Source organism: Pipistrellus hanaki (assembly GCF_964339955.1).
Source record: "Pipistrellus hanaki genome assembly, chromosome: 3".
In the NCBI taxonomy this organism is placed as follows: Eukaryota; Metazoa; Chordata; class Mammalia; order Chiroptera; family Vespertilionidae; genus Pipistrellus; species Pipistrellus hanaki.
The window spans coordinates 10,278,170-10,293,936 of record NC_140505.1 but is presented as its reverse complement, the minus strand read 5'-3'; the positions used below and the strand labels follow the sequence as shown (position 1 = coordinate 10,293,936).

Sequence of the window (15,767 nt, the reverse complement as noted above, 5' to 3'; positions counted from 1 at the left end):
GTCTGCAGGCCAATGCTCTATCCACTGAGCCAAACCAGTTAGAGCTCTACCTGTGTTTCTTTACATGAGTTGTTAGGCACTCTGATGAAGCAAAAAATTCTATCCTCTGGTTTTATACAGTTAGCATGCTAGGACATGTTCAACTTTAGTATTATTAACCAAGCCGAGAGAATTCTATTTCACCTTTTCAGATGTCTTTGTAGTAAAGTTTTCACTGCTGCCCAACTGTCCATGAGAAGAGGAAGTGTCCTGACTTTCTTTCAGATCAGGGACTTTGCTCTCAAGATCCTGCCTGGTTATGAATTCCATCCAGGGGAGGTCTGGGCCTCGGCTCCTGCTGTCAGTCGGCCTCTGACCAAGATCAGTGTTGGTACCCCGAGAGGATGCTGTTGTTGGGGGCACCACCGTGCTCTCTAGGACAGAGTCAGAGAATCAGGGTTTGTTCTCAGTGTATCCTCTTCAGAGCCCATGAGCACACAGCCTCCTGCGGACATGGATTCAGTCACATCACCAGCAGCAGTGTCCTATGAAAATGACTTTCCGACGTATGTTCTCTCCCTTAGAGAGCCGCCTTCTGAAAACGGAACAAGTCTCTACGGGGCCGGTGGCTTCATGCCGTACGGCATCGCGGGAACGTTGGCCGGGGCTGCCACCTGCTTTTATGCCTTTGTGGGATTTGACTGCATTGCAACAACTGGTAAGAGCAGAGTCCTGGCTCCAGGTAGAAGGGAGGGGGTGTCTTTGTACCACATGAGTGCCTGTGGGTGGCAGCAGAGGGTCTAGGAAGGAGATTGGGATTTAGACCCCCAGTTGTGACACCTGCTGTATATGACAAAAAGGAACTGTATGAAGCAACCTGAGCCTTGGTGAAATTGGGAGAGTGGTACCTACCCCTCAGATGTTATGAAGGTTACCAAAGATAGATATAGATATAGATATAGATATAGATATAGATATAGATATAGATTGAGAGAATACATATAAAAACATTTTGCAAGCTGCCCAATACTTTATAAATGTTAGTCATAATTACTATCCTCAACTTTCTATCTTGACATGCTATCACAGTGAGTAACCAATGATAATCACACTCTTAAATGATCTCTATTAGGACAAAATATTGTGATAATTCTCTCCTCTTAATCTTCTACAAGGAAATCGTCATGCCAGAATCACCCTCCAAGTGTCTATTCTTGGTCCATATTTTTTGCATGTTTTGTAATCTATATTGTGTTGGATGCTTCAAATGCCAAGTCTTAGAAGGACCCAAAGTGTACTATTTTCTATTGAAACTAGAGTTTGATATAAAGTAGTTGAACTGGGTAAAAGTTTATCTGAAGCCTTCCTATTTATGGGCCTACAGAATGACATGACAAGCATTTAATCTCTGTGGGTGAATCGTTTTCAAAATGGATTAAGACTGTCTTCCTACCACCAACCATTTAATAAAGCTGGTATGCCCTGTTTTGTCTTTCTGGAACTGGATTTTTATTCGATAGCCGAGTACCCTCGAGGGGAGAGAGGATTTCGTGTAGAATAGGCGGATCAAGCTAAGAACACAGGAGGGCCAAAAGCAGAGCAGAACGAGGAAAACGCATGGCTCACCTATTCATGTTTTATTCAACCCTCGAACCTCTTATGTTTCCTCAGGGGAAGAGGTCCGGAACCCTCAGAAAGCTATTCCTATCGGGATTGTGACTTCCCTGCTGGTTTGCTTTATGGCCTATTTTGGGGTCTCTGCCGCTTTAACACTTATGATGCCGTACTACCTCCTCGATGAGAAGAGCCCCCTTCCTGTAGCGTTTGAGTACGTGGGATGGGGTCCCGCCAAGTATGTGGTGGCCGCAGGCTCCCTCTGCGCATTGTCGGCAAGGTACGTTTGGGTTCCTGCAAAGTGTAGTCCCTGTTTAAGAATTCCTTCTGTGTATTTTAAAAGTAATCCTGACTTCAGGAACATATCATGCAGTTATGTATTCTCTGAATAGTATCCCCGGAATTGCTATCTTTATCTTAAGTGATAAAGTCTTTTTCCTCCATCAGTCTAGAGTCAGTTTCTCAAGATAATGATGGTGGTCCAAGCTTCAGCAGAAATACAATACAGCATGGGGACAGGCATCCGCGTGCATGTACCTATGTGTCACACCTGTTCATACACGTGTGTATTATCAAACTTTAGGATGCTTAAACTACTGTGTATCCATGCTGGCCCAGACAATTGAAACCCTAGGTACAGACTTGACATTGTCGTTTAAAGTAACCACAAGTCCAGGGGCATGGAAGCCATATGCTGTGGCCTTGTTAAATGTAATGTGCTTTTTATTGGGAAACACTGAGACGTTTCCACTGAGTACTGATCAAAAGGGAACTTGGTCCGAAGAGAGAAATGACCTATCTTAGATCCATGGTGGAAATTCGTATAACATCTATGCAAAAACGAAAGGGTAGTTGAATCTCAAGTGCTTGCATTTTCAGTAGCTGCTTGTTTTAACACTTCAGAATTGATTTCCCAGGTTTCCTGGCTACTCATATTTTACATTGTGATCATAAGATATTTAATTCTCGTTTTATACTGTGCTGTGTAGTAGAGCATTCTCACAAAGAGATAATGGATCTCTGCCTGATTACTAATTTTTTAAAGTAAAAATAATTGAAGTCTGATATTGGATGAAGAAATATTTCATATAATTTATCAGCCTAGCCTTTTTTTTCTCCTCAAATGTATTTTATTTTCTATTCAAGATAATGTGAAGTAGCAGTTAGAAATGACTCCCATTGGTTTCTTAGCCATCTGTTAACAATAAGGCTTATTCTGAATAGTTTCAAATAGTTTCAAAAATCTGAACTGTGGTGCTATCTTACTAACCAGTCTTAGCGGAGACGGACCCAAATTCACTGTGGCCAGCCTCAACCCAGCTTTATTAAACATAAAGAAGATGGATTTTTAAAAATAAGACATTTTACTCATTTTCTCTTAAGTGGTTCTTTTTCACCACCAAGCCATATATGGAATGGTACTGCCAGTAAACAGACAGGTTTTTCTGAAGTATCTAAATTTTTCTTAAACTTTTAATCATGCCTATATCTATGTACTAATTTTACAGTGAGTTGATTTTTTAAAAATCTTGATTATCTTGCCAAGACCGGTTTGGCTTAATGGATAGAGCGTCGGCTTGGGGACTGAAGGGTCCCGGGTTCGATTCCGGTCAAGGGCATGTACCTTTGTTGCGGGCATATCCCCAGTACAGGGTGTGCAAAAGGCAGCTGATCGATGACTCTCTCTCATCGATGTTTCTAACTCTCTATATCTCTCCTTTCCTCTCTGTACAAAATCAATAAAATATATTTAAAATAAATAAATAAATAAAAAATAAAAATCTTGATTATCTTGTGATGCTGAGAATTTGATCAAAGATCAGGCTCTATGAGGAAAAGCAATGGTAAGATAAATATTGAAAATATGTAATTATTAAATAAATGAACGGGCTATTCTATGAATCATGTTGTTTAATCTCTTATAAAAAGACATGCCAATTTAGGAATTTTATTTTCCAAGTTATTGCCATGAAAAATGGCTTACTGATACGATTGCTTTGTTTTTCTCATTACGTCTTAATTTTTCGTTTTAATTCAGTAATAATCATGGACAGGCACAAATTACTTGTGTTGTTGTTAGTCTGATCATTGTGCTGTGCAGGTCTCTGCAACAGAATAATAAGTGCACAGTGGTAGACTTCGGCAATATTTGTAAATGCCTAGTCATAATTTTAAGAATAACAAGACTTCACAATCAGAGCTGTGTGCTGCATTTTATACAATTGCTTAATTGGGGAACTGGGGTGTAATCGTGCATGAACATGTTTGCATTCTGCATGTGTTTGCTTTCCATTCAGTCTTCTTGGATGCATTTTCCCAATGCCTCGTGTAATCTATGCTATGGCGGAGGATGGGTTGCTTTTCAAATGTCTAGCTCAAATCAATTCCAAAACGAAGACACCAATAATTGCTACTTTATCATCGGGTGCGGTGGCAGGTGAGAGATAGTTAACTTTTATTAAGAAAAAGGGGTGGGGGGAGGTATCATTTTTTTCATCAAGGATTCTGAAAAAGTATGGAAACTTAGGTCATTTTCTGTTTTGATTCACATGAAGATCAATAACTTGTTTGCAAATGTTTCCTGTATTGAAATATTTTTGACAATATATGAGTGTGTCCAGTCTGTACTTGTATCTACCCTGTCTAGAAATATGCGTGTAATAACTCACATGGATTATGAATTTTTCTATTCTAGTCTTCTGGGCTCTATGTTCCCTTTACCCCGAATTCTGTTTGCCATGGCCCGGGATGGCTTACTCTTTAGATTTCTTGCCAAACTGAGTAAGAGGCAGTCACCAGTTGCTGCCACACTGACCGCAGGGGTCATTTCTGGTAAGCTTTCCAAACACAGGCTTCTTCCGTGTTGGACTTGAACGTTTTGTGCGCATGCATGGACTTACAAGGAGGGTCTGCTTGCTGTGCATGTAAGTTATGGACAAAATCACTGAGAAATGATGGTATGGGCATTGGGAAGACATCTGAAAATCGTGGTGGCAGTGGTTTTCTGAAATTCATTCATAATCGACTCTTTTGGGATATTTGGTTTTTTTTTGTTGCCATTTTGTTATTTTAACCTGTGGGGCTTCTAACAAATATGCAAAGGGTTATAATGGTTGTTCACCAAATGTGAGGTATTAAATGCTTTTCAGATTGATCGGCACATAAAACTATATCGCTGACACACAGAATTTTAATTAAAGGATGATTACTTAATTTTGGACATATTGATTAAAAATAATTATGTAGTATTTCCTGTTTGTCCAGGATTTAAACTGAATATTGGTAAAGGAACGTAGGGTTTTTGAAAAGCTAAAGCTCACCCATTCTTTTTAAAATATATATATTTTATTAACTTTTTCCAGAGAGGAAGGGACAGGGATAGAGAATTAGAAACATGGATGAGAGAGGAAACATCCATCAGGTGCCTCCTGGCACACCCTCTACTAGGGATGTGCCCGCAACCAAGGTACATGTCCTTGACTGGAATCGAACCTGGGACCCTTGAGTCCGCAGGCCAGTGCTCTATCCACTGAGCCAAACCGGTTAGGGCTCACCCATTCTTAATTAAGCATAAGGAATGTCCAAGATGACTGGTATCTGGCCGTGGTAGTCACTGCTGTTAGAATGGCAGACGACCCACTTCCTGGGCCATCACTGTTCTTTCAGTCTCTAAATCCCATGAGGAACCCATTTCTCCTTTCCACAGTTTTGGTCCCTACATCATGTGCAAGAACCCCGGAAGCTTACCTTTTGGCATATCATGATAGTCATGACAAAAGCCTGTGGCCAGATTTTATAGCAGAAATGTTCAGATAGTCTACAGATCATGACAGTGGCCTTACAGGTCCTATTACAAGAAGCAAGAGAGGGAGAGTCTGGCAAGCTTTATGGATAAAATGATAGACTGTCCAGGTGTTGTAGAAATCCGAACCAAAAATGATCATTTTGTTGAGGCTCCATATTGTGGGGAAGTTAGGGTGGGGAATGCTCATGTGTAATTTTGTGTGAAATGGGTTGTTTTTTCAGAGACAAAGTATTTGTCTAAACAGCTTCACTTTGTATGTATTTTTTCCCCCCATGGATTTGGCACTTCATTAGGCATACGTTGGACGGTTGAGTCACTTCTTTTTTGATCTCTGCACCATAAATGAAAGTTGTACTAGATAATCTGCAGCCCATTTTATTATTAAGCGGTGCCTTATGATATTGTAGTTTAAAATCATGGCAAAGGATCACACATTTTATTAACTCCATAAAAACTTATCTTTTTCCAGCAAAACTTTGCCCAGTTATAGTCAGAATTTTATATATATCACAGATATACTGTATATTCAGAATTTTTTAAAAAATATTCTTCTTCCTTTGTTAATTTGGCAGTATACAAGGTATTAAAATCATTCTTTAAAAGAAGATAATTGTGACAAAAGGTTTTTTTTCAATATTTTTATTTCATACTCCCATCTTACTGTGCTTGATTTTTAATTAGATCAGATTGCTTGTAGGGTTAATTAATTATATCCTTCTATCTTGGCCATCTTATGTTGGCTAGCTGTGATTCTTACCAACACATTGAGGCCAATATTTTTTGAAGTAATCAAAATAGATGGTTTTTAATAATCAAAGTTGTAGCTATCAATCTGATAACTGAGGGGTTTTAAAGTTTTGTTAGCAGTTTATATGATCCAGAAAACATCCTATTAATTGTGAGAAATATAATTTATATACCTTGTTCAACTTTTTATTGGTACTAAAACAACAACAAAAATGTCAGTCAGTTATCAGCTTTATGGAATTTTATCCGAGGCCTTTTCCTTCACCATCCGTTTCATTCCTCCATAGCGGTGATGGCGTTTCTTTTTGACCTGAAGGCACTCGTGGACATGATGTCCATCGGCACTCTCCTGGCCTACTCTCTGGTCGCAGCCTGCGTCCTCATCCTCAGGTGAGCCATCCTTGCTGTGAAAAGGTTCTGGAGGGTGTGGAAATAAAGTGAGAGCTCACCATCCCTGCTTCCTAGGAGTTAGCAGTCTCAGAGTGAGAGGCTATGGGCATACAACATCAATATAAAGTATTGGTCCTTAGCCAAGAATCAAATACGATTGAAAGTTAGCAAGAGTTGGGTTGGCTCAATTCTATGTGAATGGCAGGTTTCTATCTATATATATATAAAGGCCCAAGTGACCAAACAACAAAACAACTGGTTAACCGGTCGCTATAAAGCACACTGACCACTGGGGGGCAGACGCTCAATGCTAGAGTTGTCCCCTAGTGGTCAGTGCGTTCCCACAGCCAACCTCCATGGTCCCTCTCCTCAGCTGGCTGGCCAACCTCCTGAGGCCCCTTCCCCTGCCCAACCCTTGGAGCATAGATATTTTGGTAATAATCCTCCTGTTATCACAGTTGCCTCATTTGAAACTGTTAACTCTCTTTTGCATCTAATAAATAACTAATTCAGTGGCCATCAAAGGAAATTCAGAGTAGCTGCAGATATACTGAGTGGGATTATGTTCTGACTCCATACACTCAGGGGCTGCACCAGCTAAGGCACTGTCCCATGTCTTGCTGAGAGTCCCAGGGTCATTGGGACTAAGTGTCTCTGAAAATCAAGACACCCACATTTGTTTGGGGACAGGTACCAGCCCAGTCTGTCGTACGAGCAGCCCAGATATTCTCCTGAGAAAGAAGCTCTGGAGTCGTGTGCCGGGGTGGACTCGGAAAGCGCGTCCCAGATCACCATGCTGCAGGAGCAGGGCTTCAGCCTGCAGACCCTCTTCAGCCCCTCGGCTCTGCCCACAAAGCAGTCCTCTTCTCTCGTGAGCTTCCTAGTAGGATTCCTGGGTAAGTCCTCTCCACTGTGTGCATTAGGAAGGGCCAGCAGGAGCGTGTAGATGGAGCAAGTGGGATGTGAGAGAGGACACACGGCCTCATGCTACTCTAGACCTGATTAGCAACTTCCTGGAACCCTGAGATGTCCATCTAGTGGGTCACTAGACTTGAGATCAACTTCTTATATCTTTATTTTTTAGTTTATTGATTTCAGAGAGGAAGGGAGAGGAAGAGAGAGAGATAGAAACATCAATGCTGAGAGAGGATCATTGATCAGCTTGCCTTCTGTACGCCCCCTACTGGGGATCAAGCCCACAACCCGGGCATATGCCCTGACTGGGAATTGAACCGTGACCTCCTGGTTCACAGGTTGACACTCAAATACTGAGTCATGCCAGCCAGGTGAGAGATCATCTTTATATTAGCAGGATAAATGTATCATGTTCTGGTAAATGAAGAAGACAGGAAGAAATCCATAAGGCGAGAGGGTTAGAAGGAGAACATTGGTACATGTCATTCGCTGTCAGGGAGCTTCCTGGGTGAAAGCATTTGGCCAAGCACACCTGCCAGTCACGGAACTGAGACCCAGGAGACTGGGAGGCAATTTAGGAAAGCTTGTCTGCTTACCACCCGTTACGCGATCTTTCATATTTTCGGTGACATTTGTTGAGCATCATCTGTGTGTCTGTAACTTTGCTGGGCTCTTGGGATATTAAGAGAGATGGGTGCACTCACTGGGTTTTACAACACAGGACTATTTGATGGCAAGCTAAGGGAGGTCCATCGGAGGGACCCCTAATGCAGACCTGATGGTCAAAGACAGGGTCAGTGGGGGTTGGGGGTACGCTGTCACTCTCTGAAATAGGGAGAAAAGTTGCAGGTCCTATTGTATTTGTTTACATTAGCAAGTAGTGTTTGCAATAGCTGAACGTGGACAGAGGGCAGTATCCACCCATGACGGTGGCCCCTCCGCCCGCGTGGTAGAGTCTGAGACAGTGGCAGACGAGGTGGCACCTGGGCAGGCAAAGCAGGAGGTCATGCTGGCGGGAGGTTGACTTCCGAGGGGGAGACAGTCAGAGGAAGCGAGTAGCATGGCTCCAGTTAGAGAGATCAGCCCTCGCTGCCCACGAGTAAAAGGGAGAATCTGAGTCTTTGACCAAGTAGATATGCAAAAAGCTCGCTTTCTTACCAAAATGGACTGTTGGACTGGAGGCGTCTGAAGGAAGCGTGGCCTCTGACTGTGTTGCACACACGCGTCTCCTCTGCAGCCTTCCTCGTGTTGGGCCTGAGCATCCTGACCACGTACGGAGTCCAGGCCATCGCCCGGCGGGAAGCGTGGAGCGTGGTTCTGCTGGTGCTGTTCCTCGTCCTCTGCATCGCCATCGTCTTCACCATCTGGAGGCAGCCCCAGAGCCAGCACAAAGTGTCCTTCATGGTACGTGCGCAACCTCCCCGGGGCATCCATGGAGTTGTTTCTCTTTAAAAACAAAACAAGACACCTGCGGTGACGCTAACCAATGAACCAGAGTGTCACGACTCTTTGAGATGTTCCTTTTGGTCCCACGTATTCTGCCTGCGTTGGCTGTGTTACTGCCATTCTTGAAAATTTGAGCATGCTCCTCTCACAATATGATACATAATAGTAACCAGATTTCTTGTCCAGTTATCTGCAGTATCATAGGAGTATTTAGAATGTCTTATGTTAGAAAGTCAGGACCGTCTCAGGAAGATTCTTCCCACCAAAACGCCCTTCCGCTGCACCTGAGAGGAGTCTGTCCCGCTCGAACGAAGAGCAGGTTCCAGCGGGGAGGGTCCCCCAAGCTGCTGTGCGCCTCCGGGGTGACAGGGGCACGTCCTGTGGGTGTCCAAGGGGAACCTGCAGCCCCGGACTGAGCCACGCCGTGAAGCCAGTGCATCTCGGCCGCGGGGCAGGTGTTCGCAGGCTGAACCGTCCTCTGTTGCTGGGGCCGCGGGAAACAGTGTCACCCGGGATGCCCCCCGCAGTGCTCTGCAGAAGAGTGCTTTTTCACTCAGGTTGTCCTTTTGTGAAACGGTTAACTTCCACAGAATGCAAGTGTGTGCTGTGCCAAATCAGTGACCACCATGTAGGAATGTGCTTTCCACATTCAGGGTGTATTTACGAAGCTGTTTCCCCCCCCCCCCCACCCCCCCCCGTAGGTCCCATTCTTACCGTTTCTGCCAGCCTTCAGCATCCTGGTGAACATTTACTTGATGGTCCAGCTGAGCGCGGAGACTTGGATCCGATTTAGCATCTGGATGGCGCTTGGTAGGTCTTTTAATATCCTGGCTTTCTCACCTCTGGCTCTCTCTTTCTGATTTCTGCACTGTGATTGGGGTAATGCTTCCAAATCCCGGCCTTCTTCTTCCCCCCCCCCCCCCCAGTTTCTTCCTTTCCCAATTCTGAGAACATCTGAGTGCTTGCTTTTCCATAGGTTTTCAGGTGCCTTTTAAAAATTCAATTCTCCAAGTACCCCGTCGAACCCAGAGGTTCTATTTCCTCCAACTTGATAGATAAGAAAAATGAAGCTCCAAAATGTCAAAGAAACTAATTTCAAATGGCAGCCAAAGACTCTGATCCCAAAGTGAGCCAGCAGATTTTTGGAGACATTTGATTGAGCTAGTAGCAATACATACATACGCACACACGTGTGTGTGTGTGTGTGTGTGTGTGTGTGTGTGTAAATATTTTTTCTGAAATCTGAATTTCTTATTAGAGCCTTGTAGGGGACTTAACATTAAATAACATGAGTTAGCATATTTATATCTATACCCTTTGCTTTTCATTTTGACTTCTTCATTTTCCTATGTGAAGATTGAGGTAGAAATTAAGAGTTTGTTGTAACTCAATCACTGAGCACCGACTACGTTCAGAATGTGAGCTGAAGTAGAGAGAAATGAGAGTTAAATTTGCATTGGTTTTGGTGGCCCAGGGAGGTTGGGTTGATGCTTGTTGACAGTCCTCCCATTGGCTCGATAAGAATGAATGTAACTCACTTCGATGTATGTATGTATGTATGTATGTATGTATGTATGTATTTGCTTTGGCTGTAAATTAACTTATTCTCAGTTTCAGCCACCAACCCCACTTGAATTGATGGGAGAATGAACCTCAATCCATTTTGCCCATCCTCCCTCCCCCTCCTCCCCCCCCCCCCCACACACACACACACTCATACACTTGATCTTGGATCAAGGCATGAATTACAGAGTCAGATTCTCTGGATTTGAATCCAGCTCTGCCATTGATTAGCTGGGTGACCTAGTTTTGTGCTTTAGTTTCGGTAAAATGGTCGTGTTCGTGCCTTTATCTGAGGACAGGGAGGGCTGGATCCTTGGACCTCTGAGGACAGGAGAGGAAGTAGAATCATTCCTGATAATTGGACATGCCCATATGCTAATTGGTAGCCTACTTCCCATAATGTTAAAGCGGAAAATTATAATGCATTTCACAACAACCCAAAACTCTCAACCAATCCTTAAAAACAGCAACACTAAAGCCCAGCAGAATGTCCATATATAAAAGTCATAAACTATTTTTTTGAGGATCCTTAAAACATTGTCTTCTAATCCCCGTCAGCATAGCTGTTAACAGTTGCTCTGGACACAGAACTTGGCCTCTCCTGGTGACACAGAAAGAGAAGGCAAAAGGCCCTATTGAGTTTGTATTAAAATTGTCCATGCTCCAACGGCCATTTCTGACACACCTAAACACTGATGCTTTGTTCTCTAAAAGGTTTCCTGATTTACTTCACCTACGGCATTCGACACAGCCTGGAGGGGCATTCAAGGGATGAAGATGAAGACGAAGATTCGTATTCAGACAACATCGACGCAGCAACCGAAGAGAAAGCTGCCATTCAAGCAAATGACCATCACCAAAGAAACCTCAGTTTACCTTACATACTCAGTGAAAAGACGAGCGAATGCTAACGCTTGTAGGAGCCGAACAGGTCGTAGTCTTCATGTATGTATCCTGAGCAAACCAGCAGAATGTCATCCTCATGCTAGCTTGTCATGGGTTTGCTGCAGACATAGTTCACCCTAATTTATACTCACCTGGACAGCACTTCCTCAGGTGGTGGATTTTACCTGGGGAAACCTGAGCTCTATCCTAGTGCTATCTCCCAGTGTGCGTGTGTGTGTGTGTGTGTGTGTGTGTGTGTGTGTGTGTGTGTGTTGGGGAATACCCATGGTAAAAGTTGTTGGTGTTTTACTGTTACTGCTTGACATTTTTCCAGTGTTTGTCATGATTTGGGGTCACATGGTACACATACTGAAATAGAGGTAATCACTGAATCAAAGAGTGTGTTGTATGTGCTTGGTATTGTTAGAGAAAGGACTGTTGCTTTTCCTTGTTAGATTTCATTAATGCCAACTTAGAACAGGTTTCACCTGCAGCTCCTCATCTGGGAGTCTGTCAGTGGTCAGGAGTAAGAGGAGGGGATAAGACACAAGCCATTTCTGTAACTTACAAATGCCAGCCGTGGGTTTAGTGCAGAGCTTTCTTCTACAAAGTGTGACAGTTTGCTAAAACTTTAGCCAGCAGGAGGATTTGCACCCTCCATGCTACACAGGGCGCAGACCAGAGGACAACCCTTTGACTTGTGGTCTTCTTTGAGAGCAGTGGTCCTTACATATCAGGCCTTCACCTGCTGTGAGTGATATGCCCACTCGGCCCAATCAGGGCCTTGAGACAGGCAGTGTGATCTATGTAAGACCTTTGTGTGGTAGGTGGCCCCTATGGCCAGAAAGCTGGTGTAAGGGGCAGTGGTGAGTATATGTTTGAGAATCAGAGTTAGATGATAGCGTGGGTCAGTAGATACCAAGCATCCTTGTTTTAAAAGTCACTTAAAATAAAGCCAATAGAGTCTCCCGGATCACATTGCTGGTGGAATGGTTCATACTTCTTTCCATTATTTAAAAACTAATCAGTGAGGTGTTTTAACCCTATCAGACAAAGAATCCACTCCTCTCTTTCTTCCATTATTTTGTCTTGTCTTGTCCTAGAAATGAGGACTACAGTAGGAAATTCTATCTATACTACATGCAAAAGAGGGGGAAAATGAAGGGATAAAAGCAGGAAAATTCCTCTGTCCTAATTTTAAAGTGCCTATTCAGATATTAAAGAGCATTTGGCTCGATTCAAGGGGTACAGATCTAATTTGGCTGTTTTTTCAGAAACATTTAGAGATGTTTTTCAACCCCCTCCCCATAAAAGTTTAGCACTTTTAATTTTATTTATTTTTAAATGGCCACACTGAAGCCACTCATGAAAACGCCAGTATTCTATCACTGGTTGGCCAATAAAATATTTTGGTTAAGTACATGATTGTTTAAAACTTTAAGTTAAAAAATTAACCAAATTAAAGCTATAGAAGACAGTAACCTTTCTGTGAGTAAATAATTTGCTTTTATGTGTAAGATCTCTAAATACTATATTTTACTTTGTAGGGTTCTCTACTCGTAGACTATTTACCTGCAGTGTGATTTGCTTCTCATGAATTGTTTTTCTTACACATCATTAAATGGTCAACCAGATGAGAGCAAAAAGGCTCAATACACGTATAATGGGTTGCATTCCCGGGACAAGTGCTGTCAAGCACACCAGGTGGCCAGCCTCATCCAGAAACAAGGAGCACGTTTCCGACAGCCCTTCTAAGAGATCAGTGATTGTATTGACGCCATTAAAAAGCCAGTCGTGACCGAATATCTAACCAAGACTTTGTTGTGATTAAATACCAAACAAAAAAGTAGGAAGCCTGGGTTCTGGGCTGCTAGACTCCTGGAGTCCCTGACATAGAACTCAGTCCTGACATTCCACAATCCCCGGGGTGTTCATGGCAAAATCTGCGGCTGAGAATTCTCTTCAAAGCTGCGTGTTTCACTGGCGAGGCAGGGGGAAAGGAGACTTGTAAGGACTGAAGGGATGCTCGGAGACCTTTGCTATCATAACCATATTGCGAGAACCCCTTTTATCCCAATCTAGAATAGGCCCTTCACCCAGAGAACATGAGGTACTTCTTATATGAATATTTAACTCTTTCATTGTAACAAAATCAAGAAACTTGTTTAGAACGTGAGAGGCAGCTAAAACTATTATGCCCCGTATGTTCATTTAGGAGCAGAATTCAGTTAAAAATTATTTTTTCCACATTGAAACATTGCAAACACAAATGTCTATGAAAAGATGCTTTGTCAGTGACTGTGTTATTTTTTTCCTTCAAATGTGTGTCTGTATGTGCGAGTGTGTATATATTATATATATGTATATGTATATGTATATGTAGGTCTGTGTATTTCAAATGTGAGTATAAAAGTCAGTTGGGTTTGTGATGGGCTTTGGAAATAATGCCATTGTGTGGATAAAAAAACATACAACTGATGTAGAGAAAATATAATGTTTTGTATTGATGGGTATGCTTATATAAAAGTTTAGGTTTTAAAGTATTTTGAAATGCACAGTGATTTTGTATATATGATATTTTCTATAGATAGATTCTTTAAGAAAGCTTTATTTATAATGTTCCTGAGACGAAATCACTAAACTCTAGTTCATTGCAACAGGTGCTTTCTAATCTGAAATGGAGGGGGGTAGGAATATTAGGGTGTTGCTGTTTACTTGTCTCTGTGGTACCTTTTCTGCATCTCTGTCCTGGTACATCTAGGAAAAGCTGGTACTGCCAGCGCTGGTACCACTTCCCCGTTCCTCCACTTGAACTATAACCTTTTGAACAAAGTGTTGTTTTTCCTTTCTTAAGATTACCAAAGCGTGTTGTATAGATTTCACTAGTTATTAATCACACTTCTGTGAAAGCCTCTCCAAAAATTACAAAGTACATATACACATCCTCTTAACTGTGATTGCATAAACACAGCTTGTTACCTTTTTTTTTTTTTTTTTTTTTTTTGCACTAGGAAATAGGTTCTCTTGATACAGAACTTTAAAGGACTGCATTGCACATCTTAGGGTATGAAAATGAAGATCAGTGTGGGTTTGAAGGGGTGGGATTGGTGGTTTTATTTTACTAGTGCCAAAATGCAGTAGTGTCTTCTCTGTACATTTTCTACTTTCATTCTCTAACATGTCCTGAACCATCAAGGGGAAATGTATTCAAGTTCAGGCAGGACATGGTGCCAGCACAGTCATGTTAAATGTAGATTTGGAAGTACGGTTGCTTGCCTTCTTTTGCTGTGTTGGGTTCCCCCCCTAACCCCCCCCCCCCCCCCCCCCGTATAATTATGTTTAAACATTTTAAAATGGCTTTCTGTGTTCTGGGTTGTCGGTTTTTGTAATATTCATTATTGTTTATATATGTGCCCAGTTTAGTCTTACTGATTGCATTCAGCTATGGCTCAACCCAGCTGGCAACCCTATCTGCTGGAGCCCTCTACTTAGCTCTTACTCACCGTGGCTGAAGCCACTGCCACCATCTCTGGCCTTAAAGAGCCGTCACTGACCACTGGGGCCCCGTGGGGGTCACGAACCAGGACCCTGGGCTGGTTCCAGGATCATGCAGCCTGCAGAGTATGGGCAGCCGTAGCTCCCTGTTGGGTGGGGTCTTGGCATGTCAGGGGAGGATATGAAGTCAAAGGCTTCACCTGAACGTAAGGTAGTGTGCGGTCCATAATATCAGTTCCAAATACCTCATGAGTGCCTCAAGGTGGATGATCAAGAAGGAACCTCTGTGCCTCATGGGAAGGATGGCTGCTTCCTGGAAGTGGCACCATAAGGCGTGTCTTACTGCAATCCCCCGGACTGCCACTGACCGCCTTGGGTGGAAGTGCATGGGCCAAGGTCGGGTTGATGAAGAACCTTGTAGGACTAACAGGGTGGTGTGTGTATCTCTGGCCCATGCCTGGTTGACAGGCTCTTTATCTTTGTGTCCACCAGGGGGTGCCCGGTTATTTTCTTGCTTTCTCTTGTTACCATTGTACTCAATAGAAACTGTAGACGGGGCCCAAAACCCTACAGAAATTCTGTGTCTGTAGAAACCAACAAATGCATCGGACTTGTGAGAATGGAACAGTGTGTTTGTTGGGTAGGTAATTTTAAATGTAAATGTTTCTAATGATAATCAGCGTTCCTTTTTACTTACAAAGTTGGATTATTTTTTAGAATTTGTAATAAATGAAAACTGTTGCTGCTTTACCACTGTAAAATAGGCTTTCTAATGTGACCATGTATTTTTTAAATAAATTTTAATACAACTTGTAATAATGTCGTATGCATGTGTATCACACAAACTGAAGTCTACATTTCACACTTACCTAATTTAAAATGCTATATATATATATATCTTTATTTATTCCAGAGAGGAAGGGAGAGG

At 42.6% G+C, this 15,767-nt stretch overlaps 1 protein-coding gene across 3 annotated transcripts in view; it reads left to right on the top strand.

The window, feature by feature from the left end:
* The window catches only part of SLC7A2 (solute carrier family 7 member 2), a 57,263-nt gene extending 41,605 nt beyond the window's left edge, over positions 1–15,658 (top strand). For 2 of the 3 annotated variants that reach the window (XM_084879238.1, XM_084879239.1), the window contains exons 5-12: positions 564–697; positions 1,651–1,873; positions 3,891–4,030; positions 6,433–6,535; positions 7,226–7,431; positions 8,688–8,854; positions 9,598–9,706; positions 11,174–15,658. In XM_084879238.1, the coding sequence (XP_084735364.1) occupies positions 564–697; positions 1,651–1,873; positions 3,891–4,030; positions 6,433–6,535; positions 7,226–7,431; positions 8,688–8,854; positions 9,598–9,706; positions 11,174–11,370 (1,279 nt within the window). In that variant the 3' untranslated portion in view covers positions 11,371–15,658. Of the gene's footprint in view, positions 1–563; positions 698–1,650; positions 1,874–3,890; positions 4,031–4,288; positions 4,426–6,432; positions 6,536–7,225; positions 7,432–8,687; positions 8,855–9,597; positions 9,707–11,173 lie in introns of all 3 variants that reach the window. The other variant, XM_084879240.1, reaches the window with a different exon arrangement.
* The last annotated feature ends 109 nt before the right edge of the window (positions 15,659–15,767 follow it).